This window comes from Phyllopteryx taeniolatus, chromosome 17 (assembly GCF_024500385.1).
Source record: "Phyllopteryx taeniolatus isolate TA_2022b chromosome 17, UOR_Ptae_1.2, whole genome shotgun sequence".
Taxonomy (NCBI): domain Eukaryota; kingdom Metazoa; phylum Chordata; class Actinopteri; order Syngnathiformes; family Syngnathidae; genus Phyllopteryx; species Phyllopteryx taeniolatus.
Window position 1 is genome coordinate 9,293,773 of NC_084518.1, and position 20,248 is coordinate 9,314,020.

General features: G+C 39.9%; 1 protein-coding gene across 4 annotated transcripts in view; it reads right to left on the bottom strand.

Moving 5' to 3' along the window:
• Nucleotides 1-348: 348 nt before the first annotated feature.
• Nucleotides 349-20,248, bottom strand: part of ltbp3 (latent transforming growth factor beta binding protein 3) — a 54,939-nt gene continuing 35,039 nt past the window's right edge. Inside the window, exons 8-28 of one of the 4 annotated variants that reach the window (XM_061750813.1) lie at nucleotides 20,096-20,203; nucleotides 19,958-20,014; nucleotides 19,158-19,235; nucleotides 17,774-17,899; nucleotides 16,404-16,535; nucleotides 16,206-16,334; nucleotides 16,003-16,122; nucleotides 15,415-15,537; nucleotides 14,026-14,148; nucleotides 13,776-13,895; nucleotides 11,505-11,633; nucleotides 10,858-11,028; nucleotides 9,808-9,888; nucleotides 9,572-9,700; nucleotides 8,254-8,391; nucleotides 8,044-8,184; nucleotides 4,002-4,130; nucleotides 2,782-2,943; nucleotides 2,626-2,715; nucleotides 1,663-1,791; nucleotides 349-1,184 (exon numbers count right to left, since the gene is read on the bottom strand). In XM_061750813.1, coding sequence (XP_061606797.1) covers nucleotides 1,033-1,184; nucleotides 1,663-1,791; nucleotides 2,626-2,715; nucleotides 2,782-2,943; nucleotides 4,002-4,130; nucleotides 8,044-8,184; nucleotides 8,254-8,391; nucleotides 9,572-9,700; nucleotides 9,808-9,888; nucleotides 10,858-11,028; nucleotides 11,505-11,633; nucleotides 13,776-13,895; nucleotides 14,026-14,148; nucleotides 15,415-15,537; nucleotides 16,003-16,122; nucleotides 16,206-16,334; nucleotides 16,404-16,535; nucleotides 17,774-17,899; nucleotides 19,158-19,235; nucleotides 19,958-20,014; nucleotides 20,096-20,203 — 2,567 coding nt within the window. In that variant the 3' untranslated portion in view covers nucleotides 349-1,032. Of the gene's footprint in view, nucleotides 1,185-1,662; nucleotides 1,792-2,625; nucleotides 2,716-2,781; nucleotides 2,944-4,001; nucleotides 4,131-8,043; nucleotides 8,185-8,253; nucleotides 8,392-9,571; nucleotides 9,701-9,807; nucleotides 9,889-10,857; nucleotides 11,029-11,504; nucleotides 11,634-13,775; nucleotides 13,896-14,025; nucleotides 14,149-15,414; nucleotides 15,538-16,002; nucleotides 16,123-16,205; nucleotides 16,335-16,403; nucleotides 16,536-17,773; nucleotides 17,903-19,157; nucleotides 19,236-19,957; nucleotides 20,015-20,095; nucleotides 20,204-20,248 lie in introns of all 4 variants that reach the window. The other 3 variants (XM_061750812.1, XM_061750815.1, XM_061750814.1) reach the window with 3 other exon arrangements.

Below are 20,248 nucleotides of genomic sequence, written 5' to 3' on the forward strand. Positions count from 1 at the left end.
AGCTTAGTAGTGTAGTGGTGAAAAAGCAACTGGCTTTATTGAAAACACACCTACTGCACACAGGTACCGGCAGCTTCCTCTCGTGGAAAATCTTGCAAATATTTTTGGGCCATTTGTGGAAAAAAAATTATATATATATCACTCGAGTCTTATCCATCTATTGTATTGTTTACAATATTAACACTTATCATTTGGGTTAATCCATTTCTTGAACCTGTAAATGTGGTTATTTCCCTTTGTTAAAAGTTGAAAAAGCCATTTTTTCCCTGCACTCGTGTGAATAATCAAAGCATGCGCTCATGCAAAAAAAAATAAAAAATCCTAACACACAAAATACTAATGCACAAATAGATTGAAATCTTTTTATTAATATGATATTCTTAAATCATTTTCAAATAGTTCAATGCAGCAAAACATTCTCATCTTTACTAAATCTGCTACAGTTGGCAAACGTTCCCAGCATTCATTGCTAAGTGCATGGTCTTTTTTTGTAGCTTAAAGTTTACTTAGGTGCACATGTCAAATTATACACAAACTTCAGGTCTCTCATATTTTACATCAACAAAATTGACACGTTTTACAGAAACTCTCAAGCCACAAACTATACAATAAAACAATCAACAATTAGTGTTGAATAACACACAATTCAAAGTAGGGCAATTTAGAATTAAATATTAATGAATATGGACGAAGATATAAAGAGGGATACCGCTACGTTTGGCCTTCAAACAATGTACAAATCTCAAATGGGCTTGGGTAGAAAACAATATCGACAAAAAAAAACATTAAAACACAAAAATGGATCTGAATAATTAATTACAAAAACATTTACTTAGCAAATATATTTGTCGTCCAAATAATGTTTTTTTTTCTTAATGGGGAGGGAGAGGAGATGGCATGGTTTGAAGTTGATTGTGTGTATACAGAGCTCCTTGTTCTAAATATAAGACAGGTGTATGTACAGCATGTGCACAGTGCTTGAGTGTGTATTGCATACCGTATATGGATAAATAAGAGCGACATGTCAAGGGGTTATTGGGTTCTACGGCGGACACATTTGTTTGGCCTGCGTGTGGGCACAAAGCCGTGTATGCAGTAGCACTTGTAGGAGCCCACGGTGTTCACACAGCGAGCATTCTCGCACGGACTAGTGCGAATTCCTGGTTCTATGCACTCGTCAATATCTGGGGGGGAAAAAGCAGAAATAAACACTAAATCAATGTTTTCAGCAAACAGTATTATTAAGTCTAGCTCAGCAAAGTACAACTTGAAACACTAATGTGGCATGTTTTTACTTTTATACCACAGGGTGTACTAGCTGGATGGTGATGGCTGCATCGGCTGTGTGGTGTAATAGTGTGGATTCATAAAAGGATCACTCATAGTCATCCAACTACAGAATAACATTTGACCTTAAGACACATAAATGGCCTTAAACAAGACAATGCGGCAAAAAAACTGCCTTATGTGTAAATGACTGATGAATAGGTGCTATACGTAATGATTGATGAATGGCATTAAAACAGGCTAATGTTCAGATAAAAGTTAACATAAAAGTGATGCAAAATGACTGACCAATGATTACTAACATATAGGCTGATGAATATGTGCTCTATCTATCAGTCTATTTAATGTATAATCTAGTATAATAAAAGTACAAACCTATACAGTGAGTGTGGGAGTGGTCCAACCTAAATCCTTGGTTACATTCACACATGGTGCCAAGATAGGAGCGCACACAGTGACCATTTGCACAGCTGCATTCATCTGAATCCTCCTCTGAACTGTCACCTGTGAGAGAATATTTTTTTTTAAAATGGGAAAAAAAGAAGGTTGGTATGGAATACAGTAAATCCACCATTTCACACCCACTCGCAATTGGTGAAAATCTGATATAAAGTGACCGTATAATTGTTCATATATTTCTACCATTCCAACATGCTTTAAACACATTTACATTCATTACAACATTTTTTTAGCACATTCTAAGCGTGTTTGAACACACCCATAAAAAAATTGCATGCATAAAATGTACAGAAACTACTGTATGTATTACGATTTCTATCTCAGACACAGGTATGTGCCTTTAAGAGGCGGGGCCTAGTCAGGTGGCACATGTCGTGTGAGTTTCTGAGCGTGAGATATGGCCAAAAGCAGCTCCTGCGTGATTCTGTTTGTTTTTACTGCTCTCCCGGCGTTCATCAAATTCACTGTGATTCTCCTTTCCCACATGCGAGGGTATTACAGAAAGTATACCCGCTATTCACGGGTTATAGGGACTTTGAAATTCCACAAGTAATTGAAGCACTGTCAAAAAAGGTTTATACTGCAATTGCCCATATATTCCTCAAGATGGTGGCAAAGCACTACATGAAGCTCCTCAACTCGCTTCAACAAAGTGATACTGTAATATAAAACAGCGAACAGGTGAGCGTTTCAGCAAAAAAATAAAAATAAATATCAGCAAACAGATGAATTTGCGGATGTCGAACTGCAAACATGCAAAACCCCATAAAATGGCTTGAAATCCCACAAAAAAAGCGGAGGTGTGAAGGATGTATTGCGATATAGTGAGAGAACACTGAAGAGTATTTGAAGTCAAAGATGTCGTGTATATGCTTCAACCTGGATTATAGTTAGCGAAAGCTGTCAGGATATCCTGCTCCCCGTCTGACTCCGTCTCCAGGAGCATCTCACACAAATGGTTGAACATCTCTGCATACAAACAAGGGAAACTCGTGGTGACAGTAACATGACAGTGCGACATTGACTTTTGCTAACCCGAATGCCTCGGCGGACAGGTGTTGCACTCGGGCCCCCAACCGCGCCCGTAGTGGCAGCAGCACTCCGAGTAGGTCACCAGCATGACGCTCCTGGGCTCGCTGCAGATCAAGCCCTCGTCCACCTGCAGGAAACACACGTCTTTGTGGGCTGCAGTGCGATCTGCGTAAAGAAAGCAGGGTGACATTATATATTATTATAACATACACAAGTCTTCATTCTTGTGTAATGGTCAGAAATCACAAACAAGAGTTGTTCTCATAAAAAAACACAATGAACTGCAGGTGACGGTTCATTGTGTCATATACAGTAGATGAACTTGAAATAACACTAATAGCTTAGAGTGCTCAGGATCACCACTCAGCAGTTGAACACATCTCTCTAGTCTAGGCCATGCAATATTCTTCATTTAGTAAACTGCTTACCTCCTTAGGCACACGTACACACTCTAAAAAGATCCAGTAGTGGTATCAATAAAGCTGCCTTTCCAAAGATAATCATGTTTTGAAAGGTTTTACTTCAACACACAGTTCACACATGGTCATTATTGTGTTTACACAATATAGATGTGTTTCGAGTATTTTTGCAAACTTGTTTGGATGCGGTGCAGGGGGGGAAATATTCATCCATCCATCCATTTTCTGAGCCGCTTATCCTCACAAGGGTCGTGGGCGTGCTGGAGCCTATCCCAGCTATCTTCGGGCAGGAAGCGGGGTACACCCTGAACTGGTTGCCAACCAATCGCAGGGCACACATAAACAAACAACCATTCGCACTCACATTCACACCTAAGGGCAATTTAGAGTCTTCAATTAACCTATCAATGCATGTTTTTTGGGATGTGGGAGGAAACCGGAGTGCCCGGAGAAAACCCACGCAGGCACGGGGAGAACATGGAAACTCCACACAGGCGGGGCCGGGTTTTGAACCGGTCCTCAGAACTGTGAGGCAGACCCTCTAACCAGTCGTCCACCGTGCCGCCGGGGGAAATATTAGAAACAGTAAAATATACATGAGCTCAAACAAGTACCGTATAATAATTCACATTCAACACTAACAAAACAATCTAATTGTGCATGTTTGTAAGAGGTTCACACAGTACAGCTAAATATATGAATTAACACACACCTAAATCAGGAGAAATTACTGTACATTTAGCACCATGTTGCCAAGTGTCAATAGGGAATTTTTTCAAACTAGCTGATACTGAATTTACCCACCGTCATAGACGCACTGTTTGAGCGCCGCACTGAAGGTGCGAGGAGGGTCACAAAAACAGTGAAAGGAGCCGGGCGTGTTCTCACACCTCCCATTCTTACAGTACGAGGGATCCTGGCACTCATTCACATCTGCAAAGGGCACCACAGACACTGGTTACAGTATGAACATCTGTTTGGGGCCGGCTATTATTGGCAAAGTGGTGGACACAAACAATTTAGCAAGATGGTATAACAGTAACTACCAATAAGAGAGATGCTGATTCAGTTGCATAAACACACCCCTGGCTGCATTTATAGCAGGTATACTGTATTGCATAACATACAATACAAGGAACATTTTATTACTTTATTAAATGCAGCTATATGTAAGTCTCAATCAACCAAACGCATTATCTTTGTAAAGGCAAATTTCTTTGATACACCTCTTGTATTGCTTCTCGTTAGATTGTACTGCATATTTGCTGTATAATAGTGTCCACCCCCTGTCCATAAGTGTAGCAGATGTTGCAAATGCACATCATACTTGTAGTTATGATGTCCCTCAGAGGTACGTTGTGACTGTAAAAATCATATACTGTACTTGTATAATTACTTCTTTATATTGTTATATATACATAATTGCATAGATTTTGATTATTTATATTTTTAACAACAAATCCAATTTGAAATTACAAGTCATGTAAAATAGCAGAAAGTAAAGTATTTTAGTACACAACTATTGTCCAATATTTTTTTTTCTATTTTTGTATCGCTTACGGATGCGCATAATAATAATGCTTATTCAAGTCCCTCTCAAATGAAAATATGAAAATATGAGTGTTGTTAACAACCTTACCAAATTTGAATGATTTAAAAAAATATATATATATAAATATCAAATAGAAAATGAGGCTTCAAAATCATGAAAAATCAAGCCATTGTTTCCGCTCTCTCATGCCATGAGTGTGTCTGCTGAATGTGTTGAAATCACACCCCGCTCAACTGTCAATCAAATACCTCTACTACAACCTGGAGAAATGGATGCTGCTTCTTCTGGCATCTTTTTTAGGCCTTCACATATTTGAGCCACAAAAATATATCCACTTAAAGCATCTGGTGGCTAGAATATAGCCCATCGGGTTGCTGCCTGGCTTTTCCACACCGTGACAACGAGACGTTCTAATGCAGTCACGTCAGCCCGAAGACATGCTGGCTGTCAAGTCAAACTTAAAAACAAAAAAATTCACCCATCCTTTCTGTACGTGACATACGTGCACTCAGAGCCGACAACGAGGCGCTCTAAAGCGCTCATGCCAGTGGACAATCCAAAGAGAAGATGCATTATCAGGGTGTAGTCATACTAGCTAGCTAACTGCACCTTGTAATTGTGCTGGATAAATGTTGATGCGAACGGAGGCGCTCCAGTTCTTATGTAGCGGGGGGTGACTCATGCCAGGGCCCAAGTGCGTCACTGGACCCCCCCAAAAAATATCTGTAAAATTAAAATGGTGATAAACATTTTAACGCTATATCTCCACAAGTTGGTAGGAATGTTCTGCCAAAATGAAAACAACAAATCCTTTGAATCCTTTGTTTTAGTGGGCCACATAAAAAATGTGGCAGGCTGGATCTGGTCCCTGGATCTTGAGTTTGTCACCTGTGCTTTAGAGAAATCGATCTGGAGGCATGTATTGTATAGTACTGTGGTCATAGAACCAAACTGCAAGTCTTGGCAAAGGCTGGAGTCAAGCAGCTCAAATGGAGCAACTTAAGGAATAAGGTACAATCGCTAAATGTAGACGCCAACGGAACAAAATGCAGTGAAGACTTCAGAGTGATGTATTTATGTTGTCTTTGTTATGCTTGGACAACCAAACTCACATTTACATCCAGCTGTGCTGTGAAAGGATGATCTATAATTTGTCATTGCAAAAAATAACCTCTGATAGTACCTCTCTCAGGTTTGGACAGCAACAACAAGTCTCACAGGCAGGAACAGTGGACGCCAGAATGATGTGTGTGCTGCCAATAAAACAGAAGGGGGTAATCCCTACAACGGCACTCACTTATCACAGACCTGTCAGTCATATCTGAATGCTAGTAAAAAGAAAAATGCCAGGTGGTGAGTCAAGGAAAGAGTAGATTGAGATTGACTGTAGGAAAGTCACTGCAGAGAAATTCATAGTTGATTTTTGCTCTCAAATAAAACTATAGGGACAGCTGAGAATTTGACTGTTTTCTACTCTCCTAAACCAAACGAATCCTAATCACAACCTCTTTCAAATTGTTTTGGTAAACATTACGTATCACAAAACAACAGGACCAAGTTCATCCATAATAGATGGCAATGGTACCTCACTAGAATCAAGCTGGAAACTTGACACCTCATGCTCAGTTATCATAAATGCACACACACTAGCTTTGATCCACATTCAATATTATGCTTGAGGAAACACTTTTATTAGTATCACAAAAACAATATATCATAAGTTACTTTACATCAAAGTCAATCTGAAAAAGGAATTTGTCAAAAAGAGCAATTGTTTTATAAGTTACTCTTTACTCAACATGATGTATCTGTTGCATTTTAATAGTGTCACACCAGAGGACAATGATTTTCTTTCTTTGTCATGTATATTTCCTTATTCAATAAAGAGCAGTGATTCAGATCGTAATCCTTATAGTGGTGTTTTGGAGTAATTTGTGTGTGTCTGACGTCCTGTTGTCTTTCTGTTGTCTGGCACAGCATTGTCAGGCCATAGTTTGTCTTTTTTAAACAGGCTTGTGGCTGTAGGTGGCACGTGCTATTTTTCATTGGCCCAATGTTGTTAGTTCTAAAAAAAAAAAAATTAATTATCAAAGCGATGCAGTTTTCCTATTACATAGTTAAGTGTTTCTCATAATGTGTTACTTCCTCTTGATCCCTCTTGTGGTACTCTAATCACTGCCCAAGACGTATTTAACTTTTAAATTCAATATATTTGCACTTAATCTTTAAGAACTGTTTGTTTGTAAGCATTTAGGTACATCCATCCATCCATTTTCTGTACCGCTTATCCACACTATCCCAGCTATCTTCCAGCGAGAGGCGGGGTACATCCCGAACTGGTCGCCAGCCAATCGCAGGGCACAACAACAAACAACCATCCGCACTCACATTCACACCTACGGGCAGTTTAGAGTCTTCAATTAACCTACCATGCATGTTTTTTGGGATGTGGGAGGAAACCGGAGTGCCCGGAGAAAACCCACGCAGGCACGGGGAGATCATGCAAACTCCACACAGGCGGGGGCTGGGATTTGAACCCCAGTCCTCAGAACTGCGAGGCAGATGAGCTAACCAGTCATCATTTAGGTACAATTTCTATTTAACTATTATGTGCAATAGTTTTTATTTTCCTATATTTAAGACGAGTTTTGATGTTCAAACTATGTGCATAATGTTAAATTGGCTTGCAATAATATAAAATATACTTGGGGATAAAATTCCTGTTTCACGTTTTATTAAACACTCCGGCCTGCTATGCTACTGTATTTGGCTGGATGGTGTACCACCTATTTTCTTCATATAAAGACATTTATCGTATTGCCCAAAAAAAGATTGATAACATCAGCACAGGCAGAAAAACTGTGTAAAAATGACTGTTGACAAAAGGTTGTTTTTTTTACGTGTTTTGTTTTGTGCAAAATGTACATAGCTATGGAAAGAATGAGAAAAAAATGTTTCCTCCACCCACCTCCTAACTTTAACTAAAAACTTGTTCTCATTCAAATAAGAAAAGTGAAATCAAAGGAATAGAAAAAGTGGTGTTTTCAAGTGCAGTAAATGTGGTGCACAGATTGTTTTGATCCTGTTATGTTGAGTTCTGTACATGGAGTACTTTCAAGGTTCTATCTATTTTTGCCAGTGCATAGAGTGTTGACACCTGCTTTCTTCCCCTGCAGTGAAACCAAAGCATGTACTACCCCAGAAAGACAATAATTTCACCTATGTTTTGCTGCATCCAAATACATTTCCATTGCTAACCACAAATTGATGTTCTCTATAAGGGTCTGCACTCACCGGCCTGCTCCTCAGGAGTCACACAACGGTTGCGGTCGATAGCTAGAGTCCATGGCGGGGAGCAGATGCAGTAGTAAGACCCTGGAGTGTCAACACAGCGGCCGTTCTTGCAGTTGGCTCGGTCCTCACACTCATTCACATCTACACAATAAAAACAAACATCCTTACGGTAATGTCAGGGTTTTTTGGAGAAGGTTGTAGCTTACTCACCAGCTACTGCTGCTAGCACACATTTCTTTTTGTTAGAGTCTGGGGTCCACGGTTGCTTACATTTGCAGTAAAAGGACCCTTCGGTGTTGAAGCAATGACCATTTCTACACAAAGACTCATCATGGCATTCGTCCACATCTGAGGGAGAACATACCAACAAATTGTAATTTGGAAGAAAATAACTAGTAATTTATGATGCTCTTCTTTAGTACAAATACGCGGGCTCCATCTAGTGGTATGCAAAATAATCACTGAATGAAATGTACAAACTGTGCTTAATATTACAGTGGCTTTTTTAAAAACAATTATCCAGTACAGTAGAACCTTAATAAGACTGACCCCGATATAATGGATATGGGATAAAACGGACTGTCGGAACTGAATAATATGTCCAAAAATAGTTTCCATTTGTCACTTAAACTGCCGTTGACAAAGTCTGTTCGTTCCAGAAATGGCCGCTGTTGTTTACTGGCGCTGTGGCTCAAGGCAGGCAGAGAATGGGACTGACGTATTTCCGGGTCGCAGATATGCAAAAAAAAAAAAAAAAAATAGATTCAATTCCAAAAGACGTTCCTACGTGGTGGCCATGTTGAATGTGGGGCATTGACGTGGCGTCCACGTCATGATGTACTACTACTATGTACTATGATCTACTGTAGCTATTGTTTTTTGTACAGCACAGAGAGAGAGAGAGAGAGAACATGTACCATTATATTATAGATTATATATATTATATATTTGTTTATTACAGTTCAGTTGTATTTAACATTTGAGTACAATATGTTTGCATTAATATTTCGTTATATTAACATTTTGTTTTTAAAACATTTATTTAGGTACAAACTTTAAATAATGTTCCATTGGCTGACTATAATATTAAATATCCAATACTTTTGAGGAATACAACCGCTGCCCTGTTTTTTTTTTTTAATAAACACATGGGCTTACTACTGTACTACTGTATGTAAGTATTTTTTTAAGTGGTGTAAGATGTTTTAGAACCACTAGTTTAGATCACTACCAACAATCTTTCTCTTACCTCAGCCAAGCACAGTGTGTGGCAGAAGGTTATTACACAAAAACTACATTACCATTTTCCACTCAACGTTGGCAGGGGTTGGTGCATCGACCACGAAAGAAAGAAAAAAAAGCTAAAAGGTTTAGACTGAGGATTAACGTATGTTGACAAGTGATTTACATTATCCCACCTTCACACCATCTGATGGATACACAATCGAGATTAGTATTTACTGTTCCACAATTAGGACATCTGAACTGATTTGTACCACTTGGTAAAAACGTTGCGTTAGATGCCTACCAATGCACTCGAGAAGGTTGCTGTCATAGTAGAAGCCCTGTTGACAGTAGCACTCGTATCCTGGTTGCGTGTTCTGACAGCGACCTTTCTTGCAGATTTCATCAGCAAAAAGCGAACACTCGTCGATATCTGTGAGGGTTACAAGTCACTCAAGTGACAAATCACAGGATTGATGTTGTTGGGCAGTTAGCTATGTAGGAGAATAAAAAAGTTGCAACTGTGACGACAATATATACCCTGGTAGGCAGGCCGGCTATACATGAGACCTTCCTCATAGTAGAGACCCTGCCCATGAGGACACAGGAAGTGGAATTCAGCTGGGTGGATAAGACAGCAAGAGTGGAATGAACACAATATTACACTGTTATTACACATTGACCAGATATTCCCAAAATGCATAATGGGTCAGTTAATAATTTGGAATTCTATTGTCACAGATGACCACAGTGTATCCTATAGGGCATCCTCTACGTCTAGGAGTTTACAGTATTACAAATTCATACTATTAAAGGTGTTCAACAAAACAAGCACATTCCAATAAGGCCATACTTCCCTCTCCCCAGCCACTTCCCGAGGTATTCCCAAACCAGCCGGGAGACATCGTCCCTCCAGCGTGTCCTGGGTCATCCCCGGGGCCTCCTCTCAGTAGGATGTGCCCGAATACCTCACCAGGGAGGCGTTCAGGGGTTACGCTAACCACATGCCCGAGCCACCTTATCTGGCTCCTCTCGATGCGGAGGAGCAGCGCCTCTACTTTGACCCTCTCCCATATGATTTATGATTTAAAATAATGATTTACAAGGCCTTTCTTCTTAGTCTAGATGATTATTTATCAAATCTGCTCAAATTTAAATTATTCATTGATGCTCATAAATCCCTAGCTTTCCCCAAATGTTAGTAGGACTCAGGTCAAAAAAATGCATTTTGAGTATTTTGCAGCATTCAAATGGAGTTATCCTTTGTGGATGCATTGATTCCCTTCAATCATATTATTATAGTATTATTATTATAGTATTTTATCTGTGACTCCATGCATGGCTGAATCCACCATTGTACCTTTTAAATGGTTTTGTAATTGATTATTTTTTATTTCTTTTATGATTATACCCTACATTTGCATATTAAATTGTTTCAATCAGTTGTTTGTCGTCAGAGTGTCATTGGAAAATAGAACTTGCGCTTAACTGGCCCTCCCAATCATCCCATTATACCTAATTAACTACATGTACTCTTCGCAATAACTACAGTTCCACTGCCAGCAAATATTGAACATGTTTTGTTTGTACCTGAGTGAGAAACAGGACATGGGTAGATCTCACAGTGGTCTCCCCATCCGACCCCGATGGAGCAGCAGCACTCCTGTTTGGTGACGTTTGTGGCCAGGACGCTGTCACAGAACACGGTATCATCCAGGTTCAGGTAGCACTCCTTCTTCTCATCTGCTACCATTTGAGGTGCTGCAAGTGGGGAGGGGGGCAAACATGATGAGAGGTCAGCATCTGACATGCAATCAAATGACCTTGGAAACAGATTGCTAAGAGTCATTACCCAGCAACAACAAAAACATAATGAATAAACCAATTGTGTGACAATGATGTCATGGTTTGCTGTAAGATCATTGCACTTACTAAGCTCCGATGTCATCACCTTTTTTATCTTTTTTACAGTCAAAAGTCAATATTTATGTGGTGTCTGGGGATTGCTGTGATATATTAGGCAACAGCAACAGCATTTCTCAGCATTCACATACACAACTACAGTGGGAATTTCCATTTTTAGTCCTTAAAAGGGTTTACAAGTCTCCGGAATTGGTTTAATGTGAGCTGATCCTGAGTCTGGCACACACAGGGAGGAATTAAATGTTCCGGCCTGGTTAAAGCTTCGAGATGAACGCGGGCATCAAAAAATGCAGGAGGAATAAGAGGAAGCTTACCCTCACAGCTGTGTTTGTCCTCCGACAGAACGTAGCCGTGATGGCAAACACACACATACGAGCCCGGCTTATTCTCGCAAGAGCCGTATGGCTGGCAAAGACTCCAGTCGGATGCGCATTCGTCAATGTCTGAAAGGAAAATAACACATGATCTAACGTTATGATTCCAATCTAAACACCATCCGAAAGAATGTTTGGTCGATTAAAGTAAGAAAACACTGGCTTATTGATATACTGTATGCTCAGACATTTTAAAAATAGGCAAAGACCTTTGGCTTGGATAATCACATAAAACAATGACAAATCACATTTATGGATGCACTGTGGCACGGTGGCCGACTGGTTAGAGCGTCAGCCTCACAGTTCTGAGGTGCGGGGTTCAATCCCCGTCCCCGCCTGTGTGGAGTTTGCATGTTCTCCCCGTGCCTGCGTGGGTTTTCTCCGGGCACTCCGGTTTCCTCCCACATCCCAAAAACATGCATTAATTGGAGACTCTAAATTGCCCGTAGGCATGACTGTGAGTGCGAATGGTTGTTTGTTTGGATGTGCCCTGCGATTGGCTGGCAACCAGTTCAGGGTGTACCCCGCCTCCTGCCCGATGACAGCTGGGATAGGCTCCAGCACGCCCGCGACCCTAGTGAGGAGAAGCGGCTCAGAAAATGGATGGATGGATGGATGGATGCACTGTGTCTTTCAGTGATGAAGCAAAGGATCCTAATACAATGGTACCTTGACTTATGAGTGCCACAAATTACAAATTTTAGGGGTGTTATGAGCCATCATCACTTGCTCAAATTTTTGCCTCCTGAATTACGAGCGAGCTTCAGATAGGTCGTTGCTTGAATGAAGTAGAAAAAAAGGAGCGCGAAAGTCGCTGATGCACTATCAGGCATCTATTGAGTGGGACAAACAGTCAAATACACAACTACAAAATGAAAACACTAGCAAGGAACATGGCGAGGACACTCACACTCAACTAATTATGTGGTAAAATGTCAACAGGAGGTAGTCAGAGCTCCTGACATCACCTACCAGGCCAAGCCTTTTAGTGAGAAACTTCAACACAGGAATGTGTGGGTGTGACAGTTGGCTTACACTTAATGAAACCAGTTCATTTTTATATTTTACAATATGTGAGGTGACATACCGCATGGACACATGTTCGCATGGACATGAAAATAAATATCAATATTTAAACTTTTTCAACAGGTACTCTAATTATTTCTGTATGTGTACTTCTTACATCAAAGCATTTTAGTCAATATCAAACCAAAATCGAATCCAATCACAACCTAAACAATCAAATTTGAATCATTTTTTTAACAATACCTACCACAAACGCATATAAGATCTAACAGCTCTCTTGGATTACATATGCAGTGTTCCCCCACCATATCGCGGTTCATCAATTGTGGATTCAGTGCATTGCAAATTTTTTTTTATATTTATATACCTCGCATAATTCGCCTTATCACAAACATTGACTGTATGCCATCCATTTTCTGAGCCGCTTCTCCTCACTAGGGTCACGGGCGTGCTGGAGCCTATCCCAGCTGTCATCGGGCAGGAGGCGGGGTACACCCTGAACTGGTTGCCAGCCAATCGCAGGGCACATAGAAACAAACAACCATTCACACTCATGCCTACTGGCAATTTAGAGTCTCCAATTAATGCATGTTTTTGGGATGTGGGAGGAAACCGGAGTGCCCGGAGAAAACCCACACAGGCACGGGGAGAACATGCAAACTCCACACAGGCGGGGCCGGGGATTGAACCCGGGTTCTCAGAACTGTGAGGCTGACGCTCTAACCAGTCGGGCCACTGTGCCGCTGTCTAAAACATTGAAAATAAAAACAAAAAAATCATCAAAACAAAGTAAAAGGAATAAAATGTACATGATGTACATTAATGTATGTACAATGTACATTAATGTATGTTTAAGAGTTTAAAAGGTGTTTTAAGAGTATAGAAAGTGTTCATAAGAGTATGGTAAATGGTTAATAAGAGTGTGGGGAAGATTAAAAAGGGTATTTATATAACTTTGAAATATGTATATATAATCCAAGAAATATCTGGTCGCTACTTCACAGATTTCACCTGTTGCAAGGGATGGCCTGGAACCTAACCCCTGCAATAAACGAGGGACTACTGTACACACACACAAAAAAAGCGATACACTCCAGTTGAATTCAGAACTTGCATTGATCTCCTGTGATGAGCAATAAATCAGGTAGCATCACAAAGGTTCCTTTTGGATTTGAGCAGACTGACCTTGGCATCGCCGGCCTCCCACCAGTGTGTAACCCTTCTGGCACTCGCAGGTGTATGAGCCCATACTGTTGATACAGCTGCCCCTTTGACAGTTTGATGGCCTCTCGCACTCATTGATATCTAGAGGGACAATGACTGGGTATAAATCATGTCTCTAGAAACTGAGCTAAGCAAAGTAAATGAGGAACCTTTATGTACACTATAAACTATTCCACGTCAACGTAAAAAAGAGGAGGTGAATAATTCATGCCTTCGCAGTGGCTGCCTTCCTGCGTGCGCTGGTACCCTGGGTAGCACTGACACTGGAAGGATCCCTCAGTATTGATGCAGCGGCCGTACGCGCACAGCCTGACATCCTCACATTCATCGATGTCTGCACGCCATGAGAGAAACAGGCTATCAGTGTCAAAGTCATTTGTCATTATACTTCCACCTCGACATCTCCATTTAACGACTGCATTATGAGTGACTCACGAGGCGTGAATAATTATCCTGTAAAGACAATGTGAAGTCACCATCTATATTACTTTAATGATGCATTCATAATTTGAATGTTATGCACATACAGGTGCGTATACATAAATTTGAATATCATAGAAAAGTTAGGCCCTGTATCAGTCTAAGCTATTGTTATTATTATTTCAGTAGGTCAATTCAGAAAGTGAAACTCATATAGAATATATAGATACTATATATAGATCCATTAAACACAGGAAAATATTTTTCACAAGACCAATTTCTACATTAAAAATCATTTTCATTGCTTCTTATTTAATATTCAAATTTCTTGAAGTTGTGAATTTGGGGTTTATTTATAAAAGAAATTAGTCATTAGATTTTTCACTCTGTATTTTCACTTTGTAACTACTGAAATAAATTAAGATTTCCTTCATATTCAAATGTTTTGAGATGCATCATTTATGCATATTGGAGAAATGTAAACTCAATGCTGCAGTCCACGAGCGATTGGTTTAATTGTCCAAAAAAAAAAAAACAGTTGAGTGGAAATAGTTCACCAAAAATGAGACCTGTAGCTAATCGATTCTCAAATTCAATAAAAGCACAAGTGAAACAGAAACAAAGCCTGCCCACGATGCCTCATCTTACAACACGCTATGACGTTCGTGTTGTAAAAAGTATGAATCTTTTAAGATTAGTGACTACCTGAAGCGACAAGACTAACTGCTATTCTGATCCACAACTATCTTATTTTCATGCTCTTGGATCCACGCAGACCAATGCAAACTGCGTCGCATTGTCGGCCGTACATTTCGCTGCTCCATATGTGTTACAGTCGGCAGCAGACACGTCAGCCAAAACTCCTCCCTATGGATGAGACTGGCCAATTTTTGAAAGAGAAGATGTGAAGGACTTCCACTTATTACAACTACATTAGCGTCATGGTGAGTTGTATTTTTAATCATTTGATTTTATTTGTTTTATGTCTGGCCATCAAAATATGTCTGTACATGAAACCGGTACATGGTGCAAAAAAAGGCTGAGTATCGCTGTACTCTGCTGAAAAAATAACTATGAGGTCATCAATTAGTTGACTTTGACGCCACTTTCAATTTAAAAACAAAAAAAATCATGTGTGTACCTGTGTGTAGATGAATGCGTCACTCATCAGTTTACTCACCACTGCAGCTCTTGCTGTCAACAGATGGGAGGAACCCCTCATTGCATAAGCAGCGGTAAGTTCCAGAAAGGTTTTCACATCGCCCATTAGAACAGAGGCCAGGCTTTTGACACTCATTTATATCTGGTGAACACACATGAAAATGAGCAGTTAATTACTCGTATACATCCATCCATCCATCCATTTTCTGAGCCGCTTCTGCTCACTAGGGTCGCGGGCGTGCTGGAGCCTATCCCAGCTATCATCGGGCAGGAGGCGGGGTACACCCTGAACTGGTTGCCAGCCAATTGCAGGGCACAAACAAACAACCATTCGCACTCACATTCACACCTACGGGCAATTTAGAGTTTTCAATTAACCTACCATGCATGTTTTTGGAATATGGGAGGAAACCGGAGTGCGCAGAGAAAACCCACACAGGCACGGGGAGAACATGCAAACTCCACACAGGCGGGGCCGGGGATTGAACCCTGGTCCTCAGAACTGTGAGGCAGACGCTCTAACCAGTCGTCACTCGTATACATGGAAGTTAAATTCTGATTAAAGAACTGATCTCTCTTGATGTGGATTTGTGCATTTTGTACTCACCGTAGCAGATGCCAGAGCGGGCCTCGTGACCCGGCAAGCAGGGAATACACTCAAAGGAGCCAGGTGTGTTCTCACATTGCTCATTCGGACAAGTGTCTGGACTCAGACACTCATTTATATCTTTTAAAAAATCCAGATTTAAAAAACATACATTGGCACACACATAATGAATGTTTTGTTTTCTTTCTTTTTTGTCTTTTTACCTTCACAAACGGGATGACGGTGTGACCGGCTCTTAAAGCCGCTGTGACATTCACATTTATAAGAACCGGGCAAGTTAACACACTGGCCTCCAGCGCCACAGATGTCCCGTTTGGAGCACTCGTTCACATCTGCAATACAAAGAAGCAATTTCATGATCTGACAAACAAAATATGTGGTCATAAATCAGCCTGACTTACCGACACACTTTAGCCTCCCATGCTGCACCATGTGTTTGTAGCCTTGGCGACAGTGGCATTTGTAGCCGCCCTCTGTGTTGATGCAAAAGCCTCTTCCCTGACCGCAAGGCTCCGACTCACATTCATTATCATCTAGACAAGAAGGAGCAATGGCCGCATTTTACTTTTAACATGGGCTCCCCAGACACAATATTGAGTATACACGTGCAAGGATCTAACACAAGATGTTGTAAAAAATCCTGCTTTTACAAAAACAAACAAGAGCAATGACAGAGCATAGCCCTCCGCCAAAAAATTACATTTGTCATCTGTAAATCAATGTGCAAATAGCAACAATCTAGAATTGCCACAAACAAGGTCAAGTTTGAAACAGGAATATAATGTAACACTGCAACAAATTACAAAATGATCTGATGAGATTAGGCAGGATTTGAAGCTAGCATGGAGTTCCCATTTTACATTTTAATCTGGTTTAGTATACTGAATAACCTTGATTTGCATCTTCTGAACTTGCATACACACAGCTCATTTTGATAATACTGTATTTAACAAAGATATTGTTGAGAATGTGACAGTCAGTTGAAAGTGACTTGGGCAATTATGCTATTAGGCTAATGAGACAAGATTTCTTTGCATTTTTATTTGTAGCTTCTCATCAAAATGGAATGAGAACATCCAAGGAACACTACTGGGACAGCAGTAGCTCATCTGTGAGGACTTTGGGTTTAGAATCAGGGGATTATGGTTCAAGTCCAACTTTGGACAATAGCAAATTGCAACTATTGCAATAACGAATTGCAACTAGTTGTTGGAGAGTTGCTTGGCTACATAATGACTACTGTTGAGGTGCTTTTAGGCAAGGCACCAATCCCCCTAACCTTACGTCAGTCCTCAATGCTATGACAATGGGATATAATGTGTTCAATAAATTGGAAATAAAATATGGATGTAAAAAAAACTGTTAAAGGAATATGTTGATGTATTTAATGAAGAATGATGCTTGCATATAAAAAATATTCTTAAAGTTCTTACCTCTTACCAAATACCTCTCTGTAAAATGAATACCGCTGTGTTGATGTTAATCAAAATTAAGCATTATGACCTTTTTTTCTGTAAAGGGAGAATTTTTTATACTGCTCTTGCATTGGATCTCAATAGATTATGCAGTGTATTCCTCATGAAATATTTAAAGCAGCACCCATTCATTAACTAAAAACTATAAAAATGATGGGGAAAATGCAGCAAAAGGCAACAGGAGGACACAATCTGCTAAAAGCGAAGGGACATGCATGCATGTTTCCTCAGACATCACGTTACTATCCCAAAAAAGGTCCAGGTGTGCACCTCCTTTAACCACTATCGCCTCTTACCCTCACAGATGTTCCTCTGCGGGCTGAGACGGTAGCCAGGGTGACAGTGACAGATGTGGCCGTTCGGGCTGTTCTCACATTCTCCGTGGCCACAAATGTTCCTGCTTAGCCTACATTCATCTGTCTCTGCTTCAGGAAGGGAACACACAACATACTAGTGGGCCAGTATCTACTACTGTAGATTCATGCATATACACTCACTGGGCACCTTATCAGCCAACACTTTTGCTAGTACTTTAGGAGGATAATTTGATTCATGAGCAGATTAATGATGAGAACGATCCACCACAAGACATCCTTAAGGATATTCATTGAGCTGTCATGACTGTAGAGCCCATTTGAGCCAAAGACTTACATGTGCTACAGCACTATTTTCATCCAGGGAGGGATATAATGATGGAGAAGAACATATCATTACATTATCAGTATTGTGAATTATTAACAAACTAGAGAAGGATCTGTGCTTTCTCATTCCTTAAGCATCAAATTCTAAAACAACCATTTGAATTCTCTTACACTTGTAGGCTACAGTTTCTTAAATCATTAAATCGAGCCTGTGTGGACCCAAATAAAGTGACAGGTGAGTGTATACACATCCAGTATTTAAACCCTATTTAGTTTTCACACTAGTATTTCAGATTTCTCAAGCCTAGCTTTGTAGTGTGTTCAAATCGTCCATAAAGAAGCAAAATTGGGACAAATAAAGCATAGAAAGCAGAAGAGACTGAAGAAGTAAGTGGCAACATTCCATTAGAGCAGCCCCAGTTTCGGGTTGTCAATTGGCAGAGTTAAAAAAAAAAATTCAAAAAAGAACTATTATTGGCTAAACAGTTTGTGATTTATATTTGTGTTAATACAAAGTAAAATGATGTCTATTTATATGAACAGATATACTGTATGTGTCATGGTAATGGGTCACTTTTTAACATTGTGAAGTTTGAAAAACTGTTTTAGAGCAAACAGGTGCATCATAACTGCGATTGGCTGGCAACCAGTTCAGGGTGTACCCCGCCTCCTGCCCAATGATAGCTGGGATAGGCTCCAGCACCCTAGTGAGGAGAAGCGGCTCAGAAAATGGATGGATGGATGGAGGTGCATCATAAAAGTTGTACAAGTTGCAGTTGAGTCGATTTTCATGTTAAACACAGAGAACATCAACAGTACTAAAGACTTGTTTCGTGGAATGCATATATTAAATGATTAAAAAGCTTGAAGATTTAGCTTAGTCCTAAAAACAATTCATGTGCATGCTAACATAAAATAAATATATTAGTAGTTAGCTCCACATTTGTGAGATATTGACCAAGAGTTCATCCCATTCTTGTCTGCTATCTCTAGGATGGAGGACACTGAATGATGAATTTGAGGTTTCCAGGAAACTCACGTGAGACTTTAGTTTGGATTTCAAAGGGGTCATTGCCAGGAGTCATTCTGATGATTGTCGGAGGGGTGGGTTTGACAACTGCGGGTCAAACAGATTTAAAAAATTAGAAAAAAAATTGTAGTAGTAGTAGTAGTAAACAAGTAGTAGTGCTGATTTGTTCCACCACTAAGCAAATTGGGCATAATGGTGATTTTTAAAATATGTTTTGTCTCCCAGAAGCATGCGCAAACTATATTGAAAACTGGCCTTTTGGAAAACATAAGCCAAGGTAAATGCTTTTTTTGCACTGCATAAACTGGGCTCCAAAAAATAAAAGCAAAACTAATGAAACGAGGAATACATTACTTAATTTAAGCAAATTATCTGCCGGTAGACAAGGACAATTTGCCTTGGCAAGATTTCTTAAAATAAGTAAACATAGGCAGCCTAAAAAAAAACAAAAAAACAAACACTTATTTCATATTTTAAGCTAAACTTACTCATAAAATCTCAATAACTTATGATACAACAAGTGAAATGCTCTTACACAAAAACTAACTGGTAAGTAAAATATACTTACAGATTAAGAACATGCATATTTGTTGATTTAGGATATTTAATCTTGGTTAGATTTCAGTTTCTCCAGTGTAAAACTATTTTTTATCATTTTTTTCAGTGTGATATTCAAGAATAACTTTACTATCATGCCACACAAATGAATTCCATTTTTATTTTATCTCAAGTGTAGGGAAAATTATTGTTTTGAAAAGTGTGTGTATACTCTACATGTGAAAACGTAAGTGTGGAGGCGGACAGTTTACCAGGAACACGAGGAATGTGGGAGCTGGTTGGAGCCTGCTGCACAGCAGTTGTTGTCTCTGGATGACAACAAAAATGAAATATTACAATTGGGATTGTGCTTGCAAGTGCCAATGTTGGTAAGAAGAGACTTTATTTACCTTCCATGTCCAGCTTGCGAGGGTAGGGCATAGGGGGGAGTGGCACAGTTTCTCGGATATTCTGGAGAAAATAGCCTTTGCCAGCGGGGCAGATCTTACTGAAGGCAACTGGGTATCAAGTTTGAAGAGAAATGTATAACTTCAATGAAATTA